Here is a 20528-nt window from a genome sequence, read left to right as displayed (position 1 = left end):
GCGCTGGGAGAGCCCGGCGCGGACCCCCATTTCAGGGGAATAACTGAAAAAAAGTTGAAAAAAGATTGTATTTTCTAAGCATTCATTTAATATTTAGGCTGTACAGTTATTTATAGTTTTTTTTGTTGGGCTCAAAGTCGATGAGCAGTTCCCAAGGATGCACGGCTCTTACTTTTCAAAGCCGCATTCTGTTTTCTTGGGGGGGTAAGAGAAAACCCCACAGAAGCACAGAGCCTCGGGCGGAGGGGAAAGTGAGGGGAACCGGCGATTCAACGGGAAGACAACTGGCACAGAACGTGAGCTGCTGCAGATGGCTCATGGCAGGATCACCTTTATTTCCACGAAAAAGTATCCGTTCCATCATTCCAGCGGTTCCAGAAGAGCCCTCATGCCTCCCTGCGCCCACCTGAGCCCCCCAGTGCCAGCGGGAGGAGGAAAAAAAAACGAGAGACTGTAATCTTTCTGAACCCCAAAATTCTCAGCGTTGCAACCAGCGATTAAATTAGTTGATGCAAGAGGGGAAGAGAACATGCTCTCGTAATTAAACTTTGACGAACCAGGGTAGATCGCCGCTCTGAAACAGTAATTGCGTCTTGTTTTCTTCAAGCATTAGGCAGAGTAGTCAATATTAAAGAGTATTTTTAGTGAAGATTTAAGTATTCCTGCCTGCATTGGGAATTCCCTGTGAATAGATGGTACCTACAGCTTACCAGGAGGACAGCCGGAGTTATCTGCATCCACGTGCTGCCTGGGAGCAGACATGGCCTCCGAGAGTCTCCCCTGCTCCTGCTGCCGGAGAAATACCCTTTTCTCCGTCCATCCCTCCCTAACAAGCTCTGCGAAAGCAGGATTTGCCCTCGCAAGCACCTCTGCTGAGAAAGCTTCTGCTCAAAAAGCAAAACCAGGCAGCCCATCTACAGTCACCAGTCCTGTTCCCGAGCTTTCTGAGGTCACGCTAGAGATATCCATCCCGCTGTCAGAATTCATCCCTGAGGCAAAGAAAAACCAACAGTTACTACTCACGGCCTCCAGTTCAGCAACAGAATCAACACGGCTACAGTGTTTATGAAAGTGCACAGGCTCCAGAAAAAGAAAAAAAGAAAGAAGAAAAGCTCAAGTCCTCATTCTGCAAGCGCTATCTAATAGAAAATGCATCCTGCTCCCCCGCTGTGCCTCACCACAGCCAAACTCTTCCTTCTCTCTTTCACAACCAGCATCTGCTGGGAATGCAGGACTCTGTCAGTAAAGCCAGCATCACGGACAGCGAGCTCACACAGACAGCCGTGAGGAAGAAACGTTCCTCAGGGGAGAGCAAATTTTTACCGAGGCCACTGCTTTTCCTTATCTGTCAGGGGAACGTAGATGACGCCCATCAGTTGCGTTTCGACGATCTGCCCATCACTCGTTTTGTCGTACTGCATCAGAACTTGGTTTGCGCCTTCGGGACCAACAGGCAATATCAACCGGCCTCCCGGCTTCAATTCATTCAGCAGCTGGCACGCAGAGAAACCAGAATCAGCAGAGCCGAGAAGAGACAACAGAAATAAGCCACACTGCGAAGGTTGTAACACCCTGAAAAGCACGAGCTTGGCAGCTTCATATTAGACAGACAGAAAAAGCAGCTTCCAGTGGTTCCCTAATTATTAGGTTTTTTCAAAGCTACTGGCACAGGCAGCCCACGGCCACAGACGCCCAGCAGGACCACTCTTACCTCCTTTGGTACAGTTTCTGCTGCTGCGCCAACGTGGATGGCATCGTATGGAGCTTCTTCAGGATATCCCTGCCTGCCATCTCCAACTGCAGCAGGAAAAACATGCAGAAAAGACTTTTGTTCTGACAACAACTCCCCACAAAAAATAATTCATAGAATCATTGAATGGTTTGGGTTGGAAGGGACCTTAAGGATCATCCAGTTCCAACACCCTGCCCTGGGCAGGGACACCTCCCACTAGATTCTTCCTATATCCTTTCAGCTGAACTCTAGATGATGAAAACTTTGCAACGAGGCTGCGATGGGAATTTGAATTTTGTTGGTTTACTTTTTCAAAAAGGGGGTGAGATTTCTGGAACTGAGCCACGCGAGGAGGAGGAACAGTCAAAGCCAGGAGGCCCTTCCAGTAACACAGTGACTTTGTGCAGGCCTGAGATTCCAGACACAGGAAGAACTGACTCAAGTTATCCCTCCCAAAAAACCACAACAGTGTGTGCAGACTCATTCCGATAAACTAAAACCCAGGTGCGATACAACCCCTCTGCTCTGAAGAGCGTCTCTTGCTGAATTAAGGTAGTCAGGGCTATGGTAAGACTGCTTGTACCACTAAATACCACTCGTTTACACGGCAGTGCTCAGGCCAGCGTGGCACGGGCCTTACTCAGCCACTGGTTTCTGGCAACACCTTGGCAAGCATCAACGCAAACGGCAACAACTGCTCAGGGAAGCAGAGCTCAGCAGGAGCCACAGCAAATGCCCCATCCCGGGGGGGAAGAAGCACCAGGATCCCAGAGAGCTCACCCACAAGCTTTACACGGCCAGAGCTGAGCAGCGTTGGATCATCTTCTTGGACGTTTCTGATGGACTCGTGTACCAGCTCTTTAATGTGCTCTACGCCCACAGCTTTCCCCGTTGGGCCCATCTGAAAAGAAAAACAGCAGACAAACACCTAACACCTCCCACGTGGTAGAGAGGTATATTTTATAGGGCAAGTTACTGTGGGGAGTGGAGAACTGGAGAATTTCCAGGAAGAAACTTAAGAGCAGAGTTTCCGAACAGGAGGCAGCAATACCCTGTCCCCTGGTTTTAAGGCTGAGCAGTCCCAGTGCTATCAGCTACTTGAAGGATACACAGACACCGCCTACAGGGATTCCTGGGAATCCTTCATTTCCAAAGAAATATTTATTTGGTAGAATTAGCAGCTTCCATGGCCGGGCCAGTTCTTGACTAACCAACCTCCTGAGAAGAGTAACTTGACCAGCTCTCTAGCACTTCACAGAAAATAATTTCAGGAGTTTAAAAACCAAAGAAACAGACTGTGACTGTCTGTTTCTAGACAGTCTACAGAACTAAGAACCTACAATGGACTTGCACAGAGGCTTAACGCACTCCTCTTGACCCGCTCCTACAAAACATCCCACGGCAGGTGCAGCAGCCATTTAGATTCCAAAACTGACTGTATTTGGTTTTACTACAAGCTGGTCTGGGATGAGTTTTCCCCTTCCCCCCGCAAGAAGCACGTGCCGCTGCGGCAAGCTGCCCATCCTGATGTGCCGCACCAGCTAGAACCGGAGTCTGGTGAGCTTACCATCCTGGCAAAGCAGGCCGTGAGATATCCGCTTCCAGAGCCAACGTCCAGCGCTTTCGCACCTTCCACAAGCTGATCCTTCAGCAGTTCCAGTGCGTGGGCATGCTGCGTGGACAACAAGTACAAGGAGGTGGGAAAAATCCCATTTTAGTTTCCTCTCCTAAGATTTTTTTCTTGTTCTGAGCATTATCTGCTCCGGTTTCAACAAAGCGCTCCCGGCATTTTGTCTGACACGTTCAGAGTGAAATTCAAGTGTTTGATCTGGAAGAGGTTTTTGCAGGACAGCATTTGGGAAGAGGTTCAGTAATAAGATGTGAAGCAGCGGGGAAAAAGGGTCTCGTGCGAAGAAGGTACAAGATTAACAGTTAGCCTCAGTTGCACAGAACTCCTGTCCAAGCATACTTTTAAAGCAACTTAAACAGCACAGGGCAAACTCTTCTTAAAAACAAAAGAGCTTCACATATACAGTGCATAAAGAAACAAGTATGATAATCACATCCGCGGGATCTGTTTGACCTTTCTGCTTTAGTTTTTAAGAAAAAATAAAATAAGAAATGGCAAACAAACAATTTGTTCCATTTCTGTTAAAAGTGAAAAGTTTCATCTTACCATATGCGGTGCGCTGATCGTAGCCTTGTATCCTAAAAGGAAACAAGTGGCAAAAGTTATGTGATACAGAAAATGACTATTATAATTACTGATATGAACAGTTCTTTTTTCTCCTCTACTTTCCGCTAAAAAGTTCCTCTGGATCCCACAGCTGAAACAGGGATAGGGTTTGCTCTACCTGACCCATCGTAAAACCCAGCCGCTGTTTTGGGGAGAGAGCACCAAGCACAGGGAGCGGGACCTGCCCAGCCATCGCGCGCCCTGCTGTCCGCGTGAGGAGCACCGTCGATGTGCACAGCGAAAGAACGGTGATGGGTACTCACCGATAGATTGAGGAGAATCCATGTATGGGAAATACTTGATGTAGTGACCTCTGTCCGTAGCCAATAGCACATCAAACACTCGCTGGGATTTAATTATCCCTTTTTCTGGGAGAAGAGGGAAAATGGAGAAAAATAACTTAAATCCTCCATCCTGTAGCAAGGGGAGGTTTGGAAGGGGGAGGTACAGTTCAGGGAGTTAGTGGAACTGGGAGAATTCAGTGTTAAGAATCTGAGAAGGGACAGAAAACAAAAACGCAGATGGAAGCGCGTCCTTTTCAGTTTCTGCTACACCGAAGGAAAACTCGTTATGGACCCAACCCTCAGCCCGGTCTCTCAGAGGACGGTGACTTCCACCCACAGTGTTTCTGGGGCTGCTAAAGTAATCAAAGATCATCGCACCAGAGGGGAAGCACGGGCTGAGGATGCTTCAGCATCCACGGGCTCAGAGTGATGTCGCATTGTGTGGCATTTTAAAAGGTGTCATGCATTTACTCCTCCAGAGCAGCGGAAGGAAGGCCATGGATAGAAGCGTGGGCAGCAGGGCGCAGGGGGGATTCTGCCCCTCTGCTCCGCTCTGGGAGACCCCCCTGCAGTGCTGCCTCCAGCGATGGGGCACCGACAGCAGAAGGACACGGAGGTGTTGGAGCGGGGCCAGAGGAGGCCCCGGAGATGCTGGGAGGGCTGGAGCCCCTCTGCTGGGAGGACAGGCTGAGAGAGCTGGGGGGGTTCAGCCTGGAGAAGAGAAGGCTCCGGGGAGACCTTCCAGCCCCTGCCAGGCCCTAAAGGGGCTCCAGGAAAGCTGGGGAGGGACTCTGGAGCAGGGAGGGGAGCCGTGGGACGAGGGGGAAGGGTTTTACACTGAAAGAGGGGAGATTTGGATGAGATCAGAGGGAGAAATTCTTTGGTGTGAGGGTGGTGAGCCCCTGGCCCAGGTTGCCCAGAGAAGCTGTGGCTGCCCCATCCCTGGAGGGGTTCAAGGCCAGGTTGGACGGGGCTTGGAGCAACCTGGGCTGGTGGGAGGTGTCCCTGCCCAGGGCAGGGGGTGGCACTGGATGCCCTTTAATGGTCCCTTCGCACCCAAACCATTCCGTGATTCTATGACAGCCTTTCCTGCCACTTCTGGCGTAACACCTTGTTTCCAATTATAAATAGACTGAGTTCAGACTGGGACAAATGCTGAAACACAGGCGATATTAACTCCAGCATTTCAGAGCAAACAGCATCGCAGTGTACCGCTGTAGCACGCCAAACGGCCGGACACTGAGGTGCCAGCGGGTTCCCCCGGGGCCGGTACTCACTGTAGAGGTTGTTGACGAGCTCGGGGTGCGTCTTGCCACTGGAAGTCCAGGCCATCGTCCTGGCGAAGAGCAGTCCCATGAGTGCGAGGAGGGCGGCGGGTGGCAGAGAGCTCATCCCACAGGGAGGGCAGCCTGCCGAGGGGGAATTCACACCCCCAAACTGAATATTTCCTCACTGCGACACAATCCCGCACTTTATTCTACCATCCGAGGGCCGTCAGGGCTCGCACGTTGCACGGGGCAGGCTGTCAGCCCGAGAATCGACACGGGCTCCCGGCGAGACAGGCTCTGGGCCCAGCCCCGGGAGGTGACAAGGCCCGCACCGCGGCGCAGGGAGAACCCTCCTCCCCGGCCCGGCCTGCCCTTGCTGGGGAAGGGCCGGAGCAGGCCCCAGCCCGCCCTCTGCCCGGTGTAACGGCGCACTCGCCTCCGCCGCGCAGGAAAACTTCCGCCCTTCGCCAAGATGGCGCCGCGGCGGAGTCACTTTCCCCTCAGGCGGCCCGCCGATTCCCCGCCCTCCGCCGGGGGCGGGCCAATGGGTGCCCTCTCGGCACCGGGAGAGCGCGGCAATTGGCCGGAGCCGGACGCCAGTCGAGGGGTGGGGGGAAGCCGTTGCGGCTCCCGGTGTTTACGGTGCGGCTGCGGCGGCGGCTGAGGCGGGTGCGGGGATCGGGCGGCCGCGGGAGCGGCGGCACCAGGGGCCTGGGCGGAGGGGCGCGGCGCCGGCAGGGGCAGCGCGGCCTGTCCCTGTGGGGTCCCTCAGGCCCCGCCGGGCCCCGGGTACAAACGCCACCCGCTGGGGCCTGTGGTGGCTCTCCGGACGGAGGCCGCGCTTCCCCGGGGGGTGAGGGGTCCCGGTGGCACGCCTTGGGCAGAGCGGGGTGGACGGGGGGAGGCCGGGAGGGAGGGTTTTCTGCTCGCTGTTTATCGCTTAATTCCCCCCACCCCCCGCCCAGGATTTCGCCATGAGGATGATGGAGAGCGTTGACTCCGTGGTGGCCAGGTCCAGCGAAGACCTCTGGGCTGAGATCTGCTCCTGTCTGCCGCGTCCCGAGCAGAAGGATGCTACCGACGCCTTCACAGACTCCTTCATGGATTCCTACGCCGAGGGAGGGAGCCAGGGCAGGGGGTCAGATGCCTCTTCCCAAACAGCTGTGAAGCCCTGGGCGCCCCTGAATGATTCCGAGGTGTATTTAGCGTCCCTTGGTGAGTGTCCGGTAGGGCTTCGACTGCTCCGTGTGCTCAGATGACAGCTGTGACTCTGCACGGCTGAGGTGGCGGTGCTCACCGCTCTGGGGAGAAAGACATCTCACAGCTATTTAATAGAGCGTCCGATTCATTTACTGCAAGTGCAGTAGTGGAAATGAGAAGCACAGCTGTAGCTTCTTCAGCCTTGCCACAAAAAGGAACTTTTTATCAAGTACCAACCAAAGAATTTGTGGGGTTTTTTCCTGCAAAATAAGTAGGGTAGGGACACTGCTGTTTTCCCTCTGAGCAGCATATAGTTCCACTGTAGTTGACTCGGGGAGGGGGAAACGCATTCTGAACTCACTATAGAGCCTACGTGTTTTGTGTTACCATTATTTGTCTCATCCTTTTTATGGAGTCTTGGGAGACGCTTCTGAGTGGAAAGAGAAAAGTGAAATTTGTTTCTGTGACCTTTTTTCTGGTTGGAGAGGAGGGGGGCAGGTGTGGGAAACAAAGCTCTGATGCTTTCCCAAATCGTGTCTGCTAGAATCTGTATTTTAAGATGACAGGTCACGCAGATCATCTTTGCGTGATTGCTTCTCTTAGTTCCTACATAATCTATAAAGCCATAAATTGGTTGTGAACAGCGGAACAGCTGATAGAAACACTCGATAGGAGGGATGATAAGGTTACCAGTACTGGAGCTAACGCCCTCGCACAGCTACGCACTGCAGTCTTTAGCTCTAAGACCAGGGAATTTGTGACCCTGTTTTAAGTATTTCCTACTCCCTTCCCAGGCCTCATCAGCATTCAGCCCCAGGGAGGATGCTCATGTTGCCTGTTGGGAGGAAGCTTTGGGGTTCCCCTGCTCTCCAGCAGCTGGACTGCTCCTCCCTCCGCTTGTAGCAAAATATTCCATCTTTACAGCTCTTTTTTTCCCCTTCTTTCCCTCCCGTGGAGTTATTTTTATCCTGGGTCAGTTTGTAACCTGGTTTGCAGTGCAGCGCACACGGCTTGGCGTGCGTAGGAAGCAGCGGACAGAAACACGGCAGGAGGAATGGGTGGCAGAAGGAGCTTTTTAAGCTTGTATTTCTGCTACAGCTTCCATCTTGCCTTAGTTGCTGTTATTAGACTGTTATTTCACAGTACACTAAGCAGAGCTCGTAATATTAGATGAAGGGTGCCACAGCAACAAGACATAAATGGCTCTTCTGGTATTAATTATTGCTGCAGATCTGACTTGTTCAGAAAACGCCAGTGAATTAATTTTTACAAGGAGACTTACAAGAGAAGTTTCTCTTGGATATTCCAGCTAAGTCAACAGAAATATAAACCTGTTCTAGGTTGGTACCTGGCCAGGATTAGCGATTGTGAAATCATGGCATCAGCCTGGCAGTATGTTTGGACAGGTAACAATAACTCCAATCTGAATTGCTAGGGCTTTCGGTGACAGCTCAATTCTGTGACACGAGACAACCTCCAAAATGCCCAAGAGGTGGCCCACAGTGTTGTGAACTAGCCCAATTCAACTAGTGATGATACGCTTTTCAGTAAAAAGAGTGATTACAAGTCAATACCTGACCCAATTTAAGGAGTTAAACCATTATAACAGGAATTTGACCAGAGGAATCAATTAAATTTGCTTTCTTGTGGCTTTGGGTACTGTAGTTGGGTTACCCTGCGTCTGGTAAGGAGGTGCTTTTCATCGTCCCCTGTGGCTGAGAAACTCACAATACCACATTCTCCTACAAGATATCCAATACCAGTAATAATACTGCTGCACTTGCATTTTTTTCCCTTGGTTTGGGCATTGCTTGGATTCACACTACCATTAGTGTAATTTATATTCCATGGCAATTTGCATGGACATTGTGGGAACTTAATGCCTGTGAGATCCGAACCCTCCTGTGTGGAAACCGAACAGTAAGTGTGAAAGTTAAACAACTCAAAAATGGGCAGAGTTGAGTGATTGCGTAAACCTTATTTCCTTCAGAAGCATCACCTAAAAACCATCATCTTGTATACATACAAGAAATACAGTCATGCAGACTTGAAATACAGAGGGAAAAATGACTTTTAAAATATGACTTAGTCTTGAAAAGTGAATTTAACTTCTTTGCTATGGAAAAAATACTTCTTTTCTTCCCTTTCAGAAAAACAGAATAAAGATAATCAAGTCCTCTCCTTTGCCTCTCTTCGCAGAGAGAAGACTGATGAGAATTAAAGGCTTGTCGCAAGAGGTGACCTCCAAGGAGATGCTGCGCACTCTCTCCCAGGCTAAGAAGGAATGCTGGGACAGGTTCCTGCAGGAGAAGTTTGAGTCTGAATTTTACGTAGAGGGACATGACTCTGATGAGAGGTAATAAGCAAGTCGATGAGAAGGGATTACCACTTACCGCGTTGGCGAACAGACTTTATTTCTGAAAGACTCAAATAAGGTTTTGTCAGGACTTGCAATAGGACATTATAACAAAAGTACCGTCTCAGCACAGATTGGTAAGGCTGTCACGGGAATTCTGAAACGGGTGGATAATGCCCATTTGCATCCTACCAGAGGGGAACACACAGAGCACGTAGGGTGTCACCCTTCAATGCTCTTCACTGATTTTTGCATCCCTCAGACTGGGGTGGAAACAACTGGAACCGACTTGATAATTTCCCTCGTCACATTTGGGGTGGGGAAGGAGCGGAGTGGAGGCGGGGATGTGTGATGCGTCTGAGATGGCTTTTTTTAAGGCTTAACTTCAAAAGTGAAGCCCAGGCCGTTCCCTGCCATCGTTGTAAGGGCCCAGTTAAGCACCGCTTCAGACACAAGTGGGATCTGAAGTTCATTACAGGGTTGGTACCAGTCCTGAGATTAGATTTCCGAGTGGCTCTCCCTTCCGTGCCTCTTTTACAATGCGGCTGCTCTCTCACCCATTCCCCTTTTACGGATGGTGTACGAATTAAGAGGAGAGTCCTTTTCTTTAGCAATCTCACAGTTCCGATCGCTTATAATGCTCTCCGTTTTTCTCCTTCCTGAGCTGACATTTTTCATGATTGCCTCTAGCTGAAAAGATTATTTTTCTCCCTTGAAGAAAATCCGCTTAAGCTAGTTCGTGAGTTTAAGTATGAAAAATAATCCACGTTTATGAAGAGTTTTTAGATTCTTTCTTTGACCAGTTAACTTCAATGTGATTTGTATTTAAAAACAAGCTTTTGTAGACGTATGTGCTCTTTCTGCTCTGTTTTTAAAGGCTGGGGATGTTATTCATGAAAGAATTTTCCTCCTTAGAATTGGCTATGAAGTTAGAGGTCACTCCCGAATGCTTCTGAAGTATGTGATTCTCACCCACCAACGTAATTAAACAAGCCTCAACTTTTAAGCACACAGATAATTTCAAGGATGTTACCAAGCAAAGTTGTGCTCTTGTGAAAGAACAAGAGCAAGTTAATTTTGTTGTGGCGGGATTGCATGGCCTGAATCACACTGTCAGAAGATGAGCACACACGCACATACATTTAAGAATTATAATATTAAACTTTTAGGGTTATAGTCAGCATTTAAACAAAGATGGGGTAGATCTGTTCTGGTCAGACCAGTTACCGTGAGATAGGCTGTAAGACAGGAATTCTGCTGGTATATATTTATAAACATCTATAGAACCCGTAGCAGGGTTAGCATTCCAGAGTGTCCACATACTGCCTTTTTCTTCTTTACTCTTCTGGTTTTATTAATGCTCACACGTTTTTATAGGTGCTTCCTGTTTTGGTTTTGTTCCACCCCCTTCCTCCCCTGTATTTCCTAATTTTCATCACAATTAAGTAGCTGTTGATTTGTTTTAACATTAGTTTTCTTACCTCCAGCCCAGAAGGCTGGAAAGGGAAGTGTAGAGACAGAGACAGAGCGGTACTTCAGGAACGTGAGGGCTGATGTCCCTGCTGAGGATTCTTTTCCTAGAGAAAAATCTGAGTGTAAAACTTCTCTAAGCACAGTTGAAAAAGCCCAACTACAGCAGAACGTCTTTGTAGAATGAAAGATTCCGCTTTCTCCTCTAGCACAGGGATCAGTCTCACGACAGACCTTATCTGCGGCAATAGGAATATCTACAGAGGTGAAAGAAATATATCAGGAGGGTTTCCCAGACACGTTTTTCAGACATTGCTGTGGGGCTTTGTTGCTCTCTCGTTTGACTTTGTGTCTTTGCTTGCCCTCAGCACGCTAGAACACCTGAAGCGATGGCTGCAGCCTGACAAAGTGGCCATCAACACGGAGGAGGTTCAGTGCCTCATCCCTCCGGAGTCCCGGCCAGAGAAGCAGGAGAGCGAGGAAGAGCCGCCAGCTGCAGAGCAGTGAGCTACGCGCCAGCCGTGCCGCAGAGCTGCCTCTCGTCCCAACCCTGAGGAAGTACCCAGCAGTAGCAATGAGGGGGTAGAGGGGCAAAAGTGCCAATTATCAGTCATTTTAAAAAAAAAAAAAAAACCTCCAACACAGAAAACCCCCCAGCTCTGGACCTCCAGAGACAGTGACTGGCACCTGTAACGGACAAGAGGGGAACGCCTGTGACACAGAGCACGCTGGACTGACATCCTTCTTCGATCTTCTCCCAGCCTGTAGCAACCTAATCATTCCAGTCTGAAGCGGACTAGTTTGTAATTCATCAGGAGATGTATTAAACGAGATAAAAAAGCAGTTGTTCAGGAGCATCAGAAGACATAACGGTCTAGAACAGAACAGATAAAACCACTGATTCATTTTTTCTTCCTGGCTTGTACCTTTTTTATTACTCAGTTGGGCTTTTTTTCTTTTCTTTCCTGCAAAGTCCACTGGGGTGTTTCCTTAGATCGTCGCTGTTTAAGTCGGAGTTGGCCCTGAGCTGTGCCTGGAGGAAGACAAGTATTTCTCACCTACGTGAATTTGGGACCCTAAAGGAAGCTACCATCGCAATCAGTAAATTGATGATATCATCGATCCTGTAACTGTTTAACATTCCACTCTGTGTAACATGCCCTCCTACCGCATTGGCCAAACTCCCTATTGTAGAATAGGCTGGAGGGGGAGGGTTTGGGGTTTTTTTTTCCCCTCTTGTTGGTCATTTTGTACCTCTTCTTTTTCTCCTTCAGCCTCTCCACGAGAAGGTCAGGTGAGATTCTGTATCGGGAAACCAAGAGCAATAACCAGGGAGGCTACAAATAACTTGTTGTCACCACAGATTTGCACAGAATTATCTGACTTTAAACATGTTCTAGTATTTAATTGTTTTGCATCCCGTTCAGCTCTGCAGAGGGTTTATTTCCCATTACTAATCAAAGAATCTGTAATCGCGTACTTGTATAAAACTGATTCTTCTTGAACCTGGGCTTTTCTGTCTTGGCACTGACACGCAGGGTCAGTAGAGGGAAGCAGCGCACATCTTCTGTCAGAGAAAGCTCGTTAGGACAGAAATTGTAGGGGTGGTTCTGGGAGCTTACGCACACTGGATTCATACTGGGTTCATTGTGTACCTCCATGAAAATACATTTTTAAAAGTAGCTCCTTGATAGGCGTTGCCTGTCTCTGTGCAGTGATAAGTGATGCCGTTATCTGCGCTGCTGACAGCTGTTATTCTGTCGGTGCGTCTCCGTCCGTGGCAGGACTCAGTGTCCGTGTCCACGACCAGCTTTGTCAGCGTAACACCCCCCGGGGTCACTCATCATGAGGGTCGTCCTCGTAATTCTCCATTAGAACACACACTTTTTTTAAAAAAACAAACAAACAAACTTGAGAAATACGGTGAATCACCTGTATGTCAGTGATACGAGACTCACAAGTCTCATGTCTTGTTGGAGGGTGGGTTCTGTCATCTTTTAAGTGTCTCTGATCTCCAAAAATAAGTCTGCTTCCCTGTACAGACACAGTGCTGTAAATCTCTCACCTCTGACGCTTCCGAGCATTTACCAGAAGTGGTGTGTACAAAGAGAGAAAGATGCAATTTCTCTGCCTGTGCCCTGGCTATTTTGTAGTCAATACATTCCCTCCTTGTGATTAGCAATGACTGTGAAGACGCTTTATATTATTTCGTCTATTCCCATTAAAGGTATCGGAGAGAGAAGCGTGTCCAGAATAACTGTACTGAAACGTTTGCGGTGCCGGGTCAACATGACCTAGCATTTCCTCTAGAGGAGGGCCCTTAGAGACAGCAGCTCTCATCATTTCGTTTTTAAAAATCGCTCTGAAGCTCTAGGAAGGGCTCTGGGGAAGGACTGTCCAAATGCAGAATTAGCCGAGCACCATGAATTTGCCTTGACCCTCTGGCAAGGTGTCTGCGGGTCCTTTGCGGGTTGGTTACACCCAGCTGTCTGCGCGGGTGACTGAAGAACGAGGTGGTCACCTGCCTCCATTTGTCCAGAACCCCAGCTTGTCCGAGTCGCTTCCTGGGAGGATCCGTTTAAACGCGGCAGGGAGAGCAGCTCTGCAGGTAAGGCGCTCCCCGGGGGTGCGGGGAGCCAGTCCTATCGCTCTGCTCCTTCTCCTCAGGTCCAGGGACTTCCAGGAAAAGAGAGAGACCAGAACAAACGGGTGGCTAGCAGGATGGAGGCCAGGCAGTCGCACGCGTGCTTTGTGGTGGAGGAGAGAACCAGTGCTGGTCACAAGAGCCCATCGAGAGCCACATCCAGATCCAAGGGAAGTCCCCGTCCCCACGGGCACCCAGCTCCCGCTCCGGCAGCGCCGTGGCTGGGCTGCCCAGGGCTCGGTTGGCTGCGGTGGTGCAGTACCAGCTCCATGGGCTCCGGTATGGCCAGGGAAGCCGGAGAGGACAGCCGAGCGTGGGTTTGCTCGCTTGCCATGCTGGACACGAGTCGGGAAGAAACACCGGTTTGCGGCTGTTGATTGGTAATGTCAGCGCAAGATGGTAAATTAGGTCCTGAAGCACCGTGGCGTCATCTTCCCAGCAGAGAATTAAACCTGCCAACGCGCTCATAGATTGGCATTTAATTGGAGACTGCCTTCAGATCAAGCAATAGATCCAGCCCCGTCTGTTTGCAGCCCCGCTCCACAGGCTGCCTGACTCACTCTAGCGCAGCCGGGACGGGAACAGCAGGATGGAGAGACCTGAGCTATCTGCTTAACAACACACAACAGTGGTGGTGTTTTTTAAAAAAGAAAAGCTATGGGTTTGATCTAGTTTTAACCTAACCACACGTTTACTGTACAGAAGCATTTACGCTTGAGCAGCCCGACCGATGCTGCCCGAGGGAAGGGGGAGCGTGCGGTGGAGGCTGCGGCGCAGAGGCGTCCAGAAGAACCAGCTGGGAGCCCACCCTCGGGACACCGGCCCAGGAGAAGTCAGACTTGGGGGGGTCCTAGGCTTAAACCACCAGAAGGACAGCAAGAACTCCTCTGGTAAAACCATTACAAACTTTACAAGATCACTTAAAATGGGAATATGCAAGGAAACACGACGCGTCCAGGCACTGTAGCTGCACTCGCTGGTGATGCCACACGTGGTTTAACTAGAAGGACTTTACTTCAAAGTATTACGGTTTATTCTAGGAAAAGCGAGCTGTTTCGCTCCTATCGGTCAGACAAGCTACTGCTGGTACAAGCAGTGTCTCCGCTAGGGATTTTCCTTGCTTATACAGCAACAGCAGCCTTCCTGGTGGAAATAATTCCCTCACCAGGAGATGCGCCAACCTGAACAAAAGAGGAGCCGTGGATAACAACACAGCGACAGGGAAAAGCGAACGCTCAGTAGGTGCCGACGGGCCCACGGCAGCCGTGTCTGAAAGCATCGGGTCCAGACTGTTAAGCACAAGCAAAGACCTCAGAAAGATGATACTTCACCCTTTTCTCCGCACGAAACAGCATTTCTCTGCCCCCTTAAACATCCCAGGGAGCTGCATCCCTCCGGTGTCGTAACATCACCAGCCTCAGGCTGCCAGTGATTTGTGTTCAAGATGGAGTGGAATAAAGTGAAATGTAAGAGAATCCGAGTGCTGCCCCGTCAGAGCACGCAAGGGCCATCGCTCGGGTGTCACCAGCCAAAGTGACAGCCGGGACAACGGGGACATCGGGCAGTGGGGAGAGCCTGGGGAGGGGAACAGTGGAAGGCAGCACCTAAACCAGTGAGTGACCAGGGGAAAAAAACATAATCAGGCAATGGCTGAGGCCGATTAGTGTCTCTGTGGAATATAATCAACCACAAACAAGTCTTACGAGGAGCTGGGGGTGTTCAGCCTGGAGAAGAGGAGGCTGAGGGGAGACCTTCTCGCTCTCTACAGCTCCCCGAGAGGAGCGGGTAGCCAGAACGGGTCGGTCTCTTCTCCCAAGGAACAGGCCATGGGACAAGAGGAGACGGCCTCAAGTTGCACCAGGGGAGGTTTAGGACGGATGTTAGGAACAATTTTGACACCGAAAGGGTTGTCGAGCATTGGAAGAGGCTGCCCAGGGCAGTGGTGGGGTCGCCGTCCCTGGAGGGATTTCAAAGCCGGGCAGACGCGGTGCTGAGGGACGTGGGGTCGTGGTGGGTTTGTCAGCGTTGGGTTGGTGGTTGGACCCGATGGTCTGAAAGGTCCCTCCCAGCCTGGGCAGCTCTAGGATTCTAAACATCCATTAAACGTCCCTATCAAGCACAATCCAAGCCCACCGCTCGGATTCACGCATATTCATGGGAAAACATGCCCGGGTACCCACCTCCCGTGACACAGACGGACACATGGGGTCGGCCCCGTCTGTCGGTGTGTGATAAATGCTGATAAACACAGAGTCTGATCCTCCCACGCTCCCCCAGGGACCCCCCAACCCACCCGGGGCAAAGAGGCAGTTCATCACGTTCTTGAACCGACAAAATCAATCCGAGCGAAGCCTGAGCCGGCAGCAGCGCGTAACCATGCTGGGAGTATTCCGTGCTGCCTCTTAATTGACGGGCTCTCTGGGACCTCAGGTTGGGAAAACGTCAACCCGCTGCGGGAGGAAGGTCGGGGCCGGGATTGCCATTTGGCAGGAACGGTGACCAAAGTGACGTCTCCAGGAGCGGCTGCGGGTGGTCCCGCTCCGGTCACTCTCCGGAGATGTCCTGCAGCCGCTGGAACCTGCAGTTGTTTCTAAAAGCCAACCTGGTGACTGATGCACAAAGAGAAGGATGAAATCGCAGAAAACGCCGATTCCTGTCCTGTCTGTACGGGGCGGGACGGGCACGGGATGTCACAGCAGATTCCTCGGGCACCGCCGCATCCAGAAGCGTCGCCAGCTCACGGAGCGGGGCCACAGCTCTCCCACCCGCCCTGCATACCCCTCCCGAGACAGAAACTGCAGGAGCTTTGGAATAAGAGCGAGTTAACCTCCGGGGTCTCTGGAAGCGGTACGGATCAGGTCAGAAAAGGCTTTTCCGGGAGAAGGATGTGCAAAGGGAAAGGCTCCGGCGTCGCTGCGGGTCGCCCTGGACCCAGCCGAACCCCGGGGTGGACGCACCATCCCCGCTCCGGTATTTGTCACGCTCAAACCCCATCTCTCATCTCAAATGAGCTTTTAAGAGCCTTCTGCTTCCCTTATCGGATCGTTCTGCTCTTTAAGATCAGCAGCAGCTCTCGGCCAGACCGAGATACAGAGACAAAGCTGATTTTCTTCCTGCTGACGACGTGGCGGGGCCGAGCGCTCGCTCCCGGCCGGCTTTAATAACACCCGCATCCATCAGATCCAGACAAAGCCACGGCCTTCGCTCACCAAAAGTCATAATTTTGCAGAGCTTCTCCTAGGGCTGGTCTGACAGCGTCCATTCCTCTCACCCCCCCAAAAAATAATTCCAGTCGATGATTATTATTATTTTTGATTTCCCCTTATTTAAGTAAGCTGCGAAAGAAAAGATCCTGCACGTGGAATCAGAGGCTTCCAAGGAAAACGGCGACGACCCGCTCTGGCTGTGGCAGCCAGGTACCCCGGCCACGTTAAGTAACGAGGAGCCCTGTTCCTCTGCGCTCCCTTATCATGGGGCTCACGGTAATTAGTACATCTGCCTTCAAAGCGATGCCTGTGGAGAAGCAAAGATTTGCTTTTCCTTCCACAGGAAAATGAAAAAAATAATTACAAAGCCCCGACCTTTTCACGGGGGGCAATAACTGCTCCAAAGCAGTTTCACGGCAGCGTATTTCTGAGTAACTGAGAGCTTTCAAATTGCAGCGTTTGTCCCGACACTTCTAGTAAAATAAAAACAAAACAACTTCATAAGAGTATTTTAGCTGAAAGATGGTGTTTGTGGGGGTTGGGGGAAAGCGGCTGCTTGTATTTTCCAGCACAAACTTCCCAAGCCCAGGGTGGACTGTGGATGCTCGTTGCCCTCCCGGCACCTTCGTACCCCCCTGCTCCGCGGTAAACGACCCCAAACCACCCGAGAGCCCAGGGGAGTTCAGCCCTTGGGCTGGCCAGGGAGGCTTTTCCCCATTCCCAAACATTTTCCACCTGTTTTTACTCTTTCCCTGCTTTGCCACATCCCCTGCCCCGGCCACAAGCCAAACAAAGCTTTGCTGGGGGCTCCCTCCGCCCCGAAACCAGACCAGGGGGCACAAAGCCTCCGACGGGCGTTCACCTGCCCTCTCTTAACCTCAGCTCGGGCCAGCAACGTAATTACCCCTGGCTTTAGTTTCGGCTCTCGTTACCACCAAGCTTGTCATAACACTCTTGCATAATGTAATGGAAGCGAAGTAATTACTACAGTCACTGGGCACTGATATTATTGCTCGCCACTCGCATCTCGTTAGGAGTGGTGCGTTATGAACATCATCCCGCCACTGAAATCAATACCAAAGCAATACTCGCTGCCTCTTTTTACAGTCACCCGGTACCACTCAGTAATAATTGCCCAATTAAGGCTAATTTCTCCCAAGCCCCTCTTTCTAGAGTCTTTCTCCGCATATCCATCGACCGCATGGCAACTCAATAGCTTGAGATAAGCTGGGAATCATTTCTGAAAGGAAAAAAAAACGGAGTGGGAAAAGCTCCTCTGGTGCGGCAGAGGCTGCAGGAGGATGAGGAGGATCCGCAGCCCCGGCGCGCTCCAAGGGGACACCGTGGTGCCTCCACGAGTCACCCTGACAGTCCAGACCCTGGCACTGGGATGACATTTTGTGCCTCTGAACCACTTTTCCCAGATGCCGACGCTGTGTTTGGGCCCAGGGACTCGTCCCTCACCCTCTGGCCTGGCTGCGGGAGCGACGCTGCTCCCCCCGGGTCCCTGTGTTTTATGAATTTCATCCCTCGTCGCTGCCGGGACGGCAAAGCCCCGGCTCCGGCACGCGTCCGGGTGATGGGGAAGGGCCCTGAGCAACACCAAGCAAAGGAAGGAATTCCCTGGAACTGCCTTATGCGACAACATCCACCCTACAAACGTGCCGTTTGGGCAGAAAGCGGATCCCCAGCGCGGGGCCCTGGTCCTGGCGAGGCAGAGAGCGGGGGACGGGGCTGGGGGGGCCCTCACGGGGCTCTGCCACGCTGATCCTCCCACCAGCCCCAGCTCCTTCCCCTCGCCGGGACCGTTTCCCGGCTCTTTTAATTCCCTGGAGCCGCCGGGCAGGGCTGGGTACAGGCCAGAGCCCCGACACCTCTCCCGCAGAGCCCTGACGCTCGCGGTTGCCAAGAGCTTTGTGCCGGGCGCTGTATGGCAGGAGCCTGACTCCAGCCACCCTGTTGTGTTTTTTTTTTTAATTTCCTCTCTTATTTCCAGCTTTCAGCCTGACAAAAGGCTTTTTTTCCTCCCCTTTTCCCACCTGCTCTCCTACAGCCGCCCCATCCCACCGCCTGCCTTTGCCGGCTCCTCCCGCCCCCTCCCCAGCAGCCAGAGGGGACACGTTTGGGGAAGAGATTCACATTTTCACCCCCACGCCCCCCCCAGCTCACCATCAGACAGGTGCCCCCAAGACAGGGACAGGCAGAGCAGCAGCTCCAGCGTTCGGTACTCACAGTTTTGGGTCTCCCCTTCTCCCTCCTGGGCCCCACCTGCGGCGCAGGATCCGCCTCATCCAGCTTTTCCATGGGAGCCAGAGCCCCCTTTGCTCCATAACGGCAAGATGGAAACCTCATCACGGAACACAGCTCTTCCCCACCAGCAGAAGAAGCCCGATTTGGGGGTTCCCCCCCCATAATGTTTTTCCCTTTAAAGTTCTGTGAAGCACTTTAACGGCTATTTCTAAGTTTAACAAATTGCTTCAGCCCCCCCAGAGCCAAAAGAGCTACTGAAAGAGAACAATTCCTCACACAAAAGGCCTGGGATAACCTTTTATATCTGATTGGGGGAATTGGTTTCACCTTTTCCGGCACCTTCCCCTGCTCCAGGCACAGCTGGATGCCCCAGCAGCTCCCCTGGGGCTAATTGCCCCATTCTAGCAGAGGAAAGCCCCGGCTTTGGGGGCTTTTCCGCCACCTCTTTGGGGGCTTTTCCTCCACCAGCCCTGCCGGAACAGCCTGACCTTAAACCCGGTTTAAAGACCTGCTCCTACGGCCCCACCTGCACGGAAAATGTCTGCTAAAAAGGAGAAAGCTCATCAAAATAACCCCAACCACCCTCTGCCCCTACGGCTGCCCTGGGCTGGGGGCAGCACGTGGCTCAGGCACGCGCTGAGGTTAACAGCAAAACAGCTTTAGTCACCTCAGCCGCATGGATCGTGCTTGCGCTGAATCCAAAAGTACTGGGGTTTTTTTTGGCGAAAATCGCCTTGGATGGTGGCTGGGGGACGTCCTGAGCCCGTACACCCCGCTCTCCGCAGAACCGAGCCTTGCAGCCCGCGGGGAGCGAGGTGGTGGCGGGGGGGGAATTCCATAAAAGACCCCGCACGCCTGCCATTGCGCATCCTGACAGCTCCATCCTGCGAGCCAACAGCACGCGGAGAGACCGGGCTTATCTGGTTTTAAAGATATTTACATTATTTGTAAACGCACACAGAAAAAAAAACAGCCAAGAAATATAAATCTAATGCTGATTCTTGCGTGTCCCTAAATGCTCACTGTGCGTTGCCGGAGCTTTTTCGAGCGTCTGTGCAAAGAGCGTTTTAGTGACGAAGCTTTTTTTTCCCCTAGCTCTTAAAAATGTCAATGCTGAAGTTACCTTGAAGGTAAATGCCTGTCGATTGAAAAGGTCATCCGTTCCTGATGGGCCTCCGGGCCCACCCCGCCAGCGCCGGGGCTCTCGAGTGCATCCGTAAGAAAAGGTGACCCGAGGTATTCCTGGAAACCTGGGAAAAGCTGGTGCTTTGGTGGGGAGAAACACAGTGGTACGAGGGCTGGCCCCGGCTCCGTCCGCGTTTGGGGCAATTCTACTTCATTTCCCAGTGGTGGAAAGAGGGATGGGGGGGATCGGCCGGAGGCGGGGAGCACCCAGAGCCTTGCGGGTCGGTGGGACCAGCTCCCGGCGGATGGGATCCTGCCCCGGCTTCGCTTTTCTTCCCCGCTATTCTTCTTTCAATAAAATGCAAACCGGGATTTTCATTCGCCCGCCCCACGGCTGGGGGCTGGATGCGATTCCCCGCTGCCTCCGCGCTGGCTCCTGGGCTGGAGCCGTCTGGTTTTGGGGACAGGCTGGTGCTGGGGTGCACCGGGAGCCCAGCTCCATGGCGCGCACGCTGCACCCCACGCCTGTGGGCTGGTGGCCCCCCGTGGCTGGGCCACGCTCTCCCATGGTCAGGTGCCCATCGGCCCGTGGCTGAACCACCCTCACCCTACCGTGCCCTCGCCCCACGGCTGGGCCACGCGCACCCCGTGGGTGGGTGCCCATCACCCTACAGCTGGGCCACCCTCGCCCCATGGCCACCTGCACCCCACGGCTGCCTGCACCCCATGGCTACCTGTTCTCCATGGCTGCCTGCAC

General features: G+C 52.1%; 2 protein-coding genes across 6 annotated transcripts; one reads left to right on the top strand and one right to left on the bottom strand.

Moving 5' to 3' along the window:
- Positions 1–297: 297 nt before the first annotated feature.
- Positions 298–6049, bottom strand: LOC141742991 (protein-L-isoaspartate(D-aspartate) O-methyltransferase-like). 2 transcript variants are annotated; one of them, XM_074586647.1, is made up of 8 exons: positions 5530–6049; positions 4232–4336; positions 3909–3940; positions 3300–3404; positions 2513–2633; positions 1712–1797; positions 1324–1493; positions 298–989 (listed from the first exon to the last, which is right to left on the bottom strand). In XM_074586647.1, the coding sequence occupies exons 1-8, from the start codon at positions 5642–5644 to the stop codon at positions 977–979; spliced, it is 747 nt and encodes a 248-aa protein (XP_074442748.1). In that variant the 5' UTR covers positions 5645–6049; the 3' UTR covers positions 298–976. The 2 variants fall into 2 exon arrangements, with proteins under 2 accessions (XP_074442748.1, XP_074442747.1); XM_074586646.1 differs by having other exon boundaries at positions 298–406; positions 5530–5994.
- Positions 6050–6095: 46 nt separating this feature from the next.
- On the top strand, positions 6096–12788 carry CCDC32 (coiled-coil domain containing 32). Of its 4 annotated transcripts, none has more exons than XM_074586649.1 (4): positions 6096–6162; positions 6486–6735; positions 8920–9076; positions 10915–12788. In XM_074586649.1, exons 2-4 carry the CDS (start codon positions 6495–6497, stop codon positions 11051–11053), a joined length of 537 nt encoding a protein of 178 aa, XP_074442750.1. In that variant the 5' UTR covers positions 6096–6162; positions 6486–6494; the 3' UTR covers positions 11054–12788. The 4 variants fall into 4 exon arrangements, with proteins under 4 accessions (XP_074442750.1, XP_074442749.1, XP_074442752.1 ...); XM_074586648.1 differs by having other exon boundaries at positions 6125–6189; XM_074586651.1 differs by lacking the exon at positions 6096–6162 and adding an exon at positions 6195–6309.
- Positions 12789–20528: the final 7740 nt, after the last annotated feature.

This window comes from Larus michahellis, chromosome 4 (genome assembly GCF_964199755.1).
Source record: "Larus michahellis chromosome 4, bLarMic1.1, whole genome shotgun sequence".
In the NCBI taxonomy this organism is placed as follows: domain Eukaryota; kingdom Metazoa; phylum Chordata; class Aves; order Charadriiformes; family Laridae; genus Larus; species Larus michahellis.
Note: the sequence above shows the minus strand (reverse complement) of the source record. Positions and strands in the feature narration are given on the sequence as shown.

Coding starts and splice junctions, on each gene's coding strand:
- LOC141742991 (XM_074586646.1), bottom strand. CDS start 5,644: ATGAGCTCTCTGCCACCCGCCGCCCTCCTCGCACTCATGGGACTGCTC. Junction 1,494..1,711: donor CAGAAACTGTACCAAAGGAG/GTAAGAGTGGTC, acceptor TCTGCGTGCCAG/CTGCTGAATGAATTGAAGCC. Junction 407..1,323: donor AAGGAAAAGCAGTGGCCTCG/GTAAAAATTTGC, acceptor TGGGGGGCTCAG/GTGGGCGCAGGGAGGCATGA.
- CCDC32 (XM_074586649.1), top strand. CDS start 6,495: ATGAGGATGATGGAGAGCGTTGACTCCGTGGTGGCCAGGTCCAGCGAA. Junction 6,736..8,919: donor GGTGTATTTAGCGTCCCTTG/GTGAGTGTCCGG, acceptor CTCTCTTCGCAG/AGAGAAGACTGATGAGAATT. Junction 9,077..10,914: donor GGACATGACTCTGATGAGAG/GTAATAAGCAAG, acceptor GCTTGCCCTCAG/CACGCTAGAACACCTGAAGC.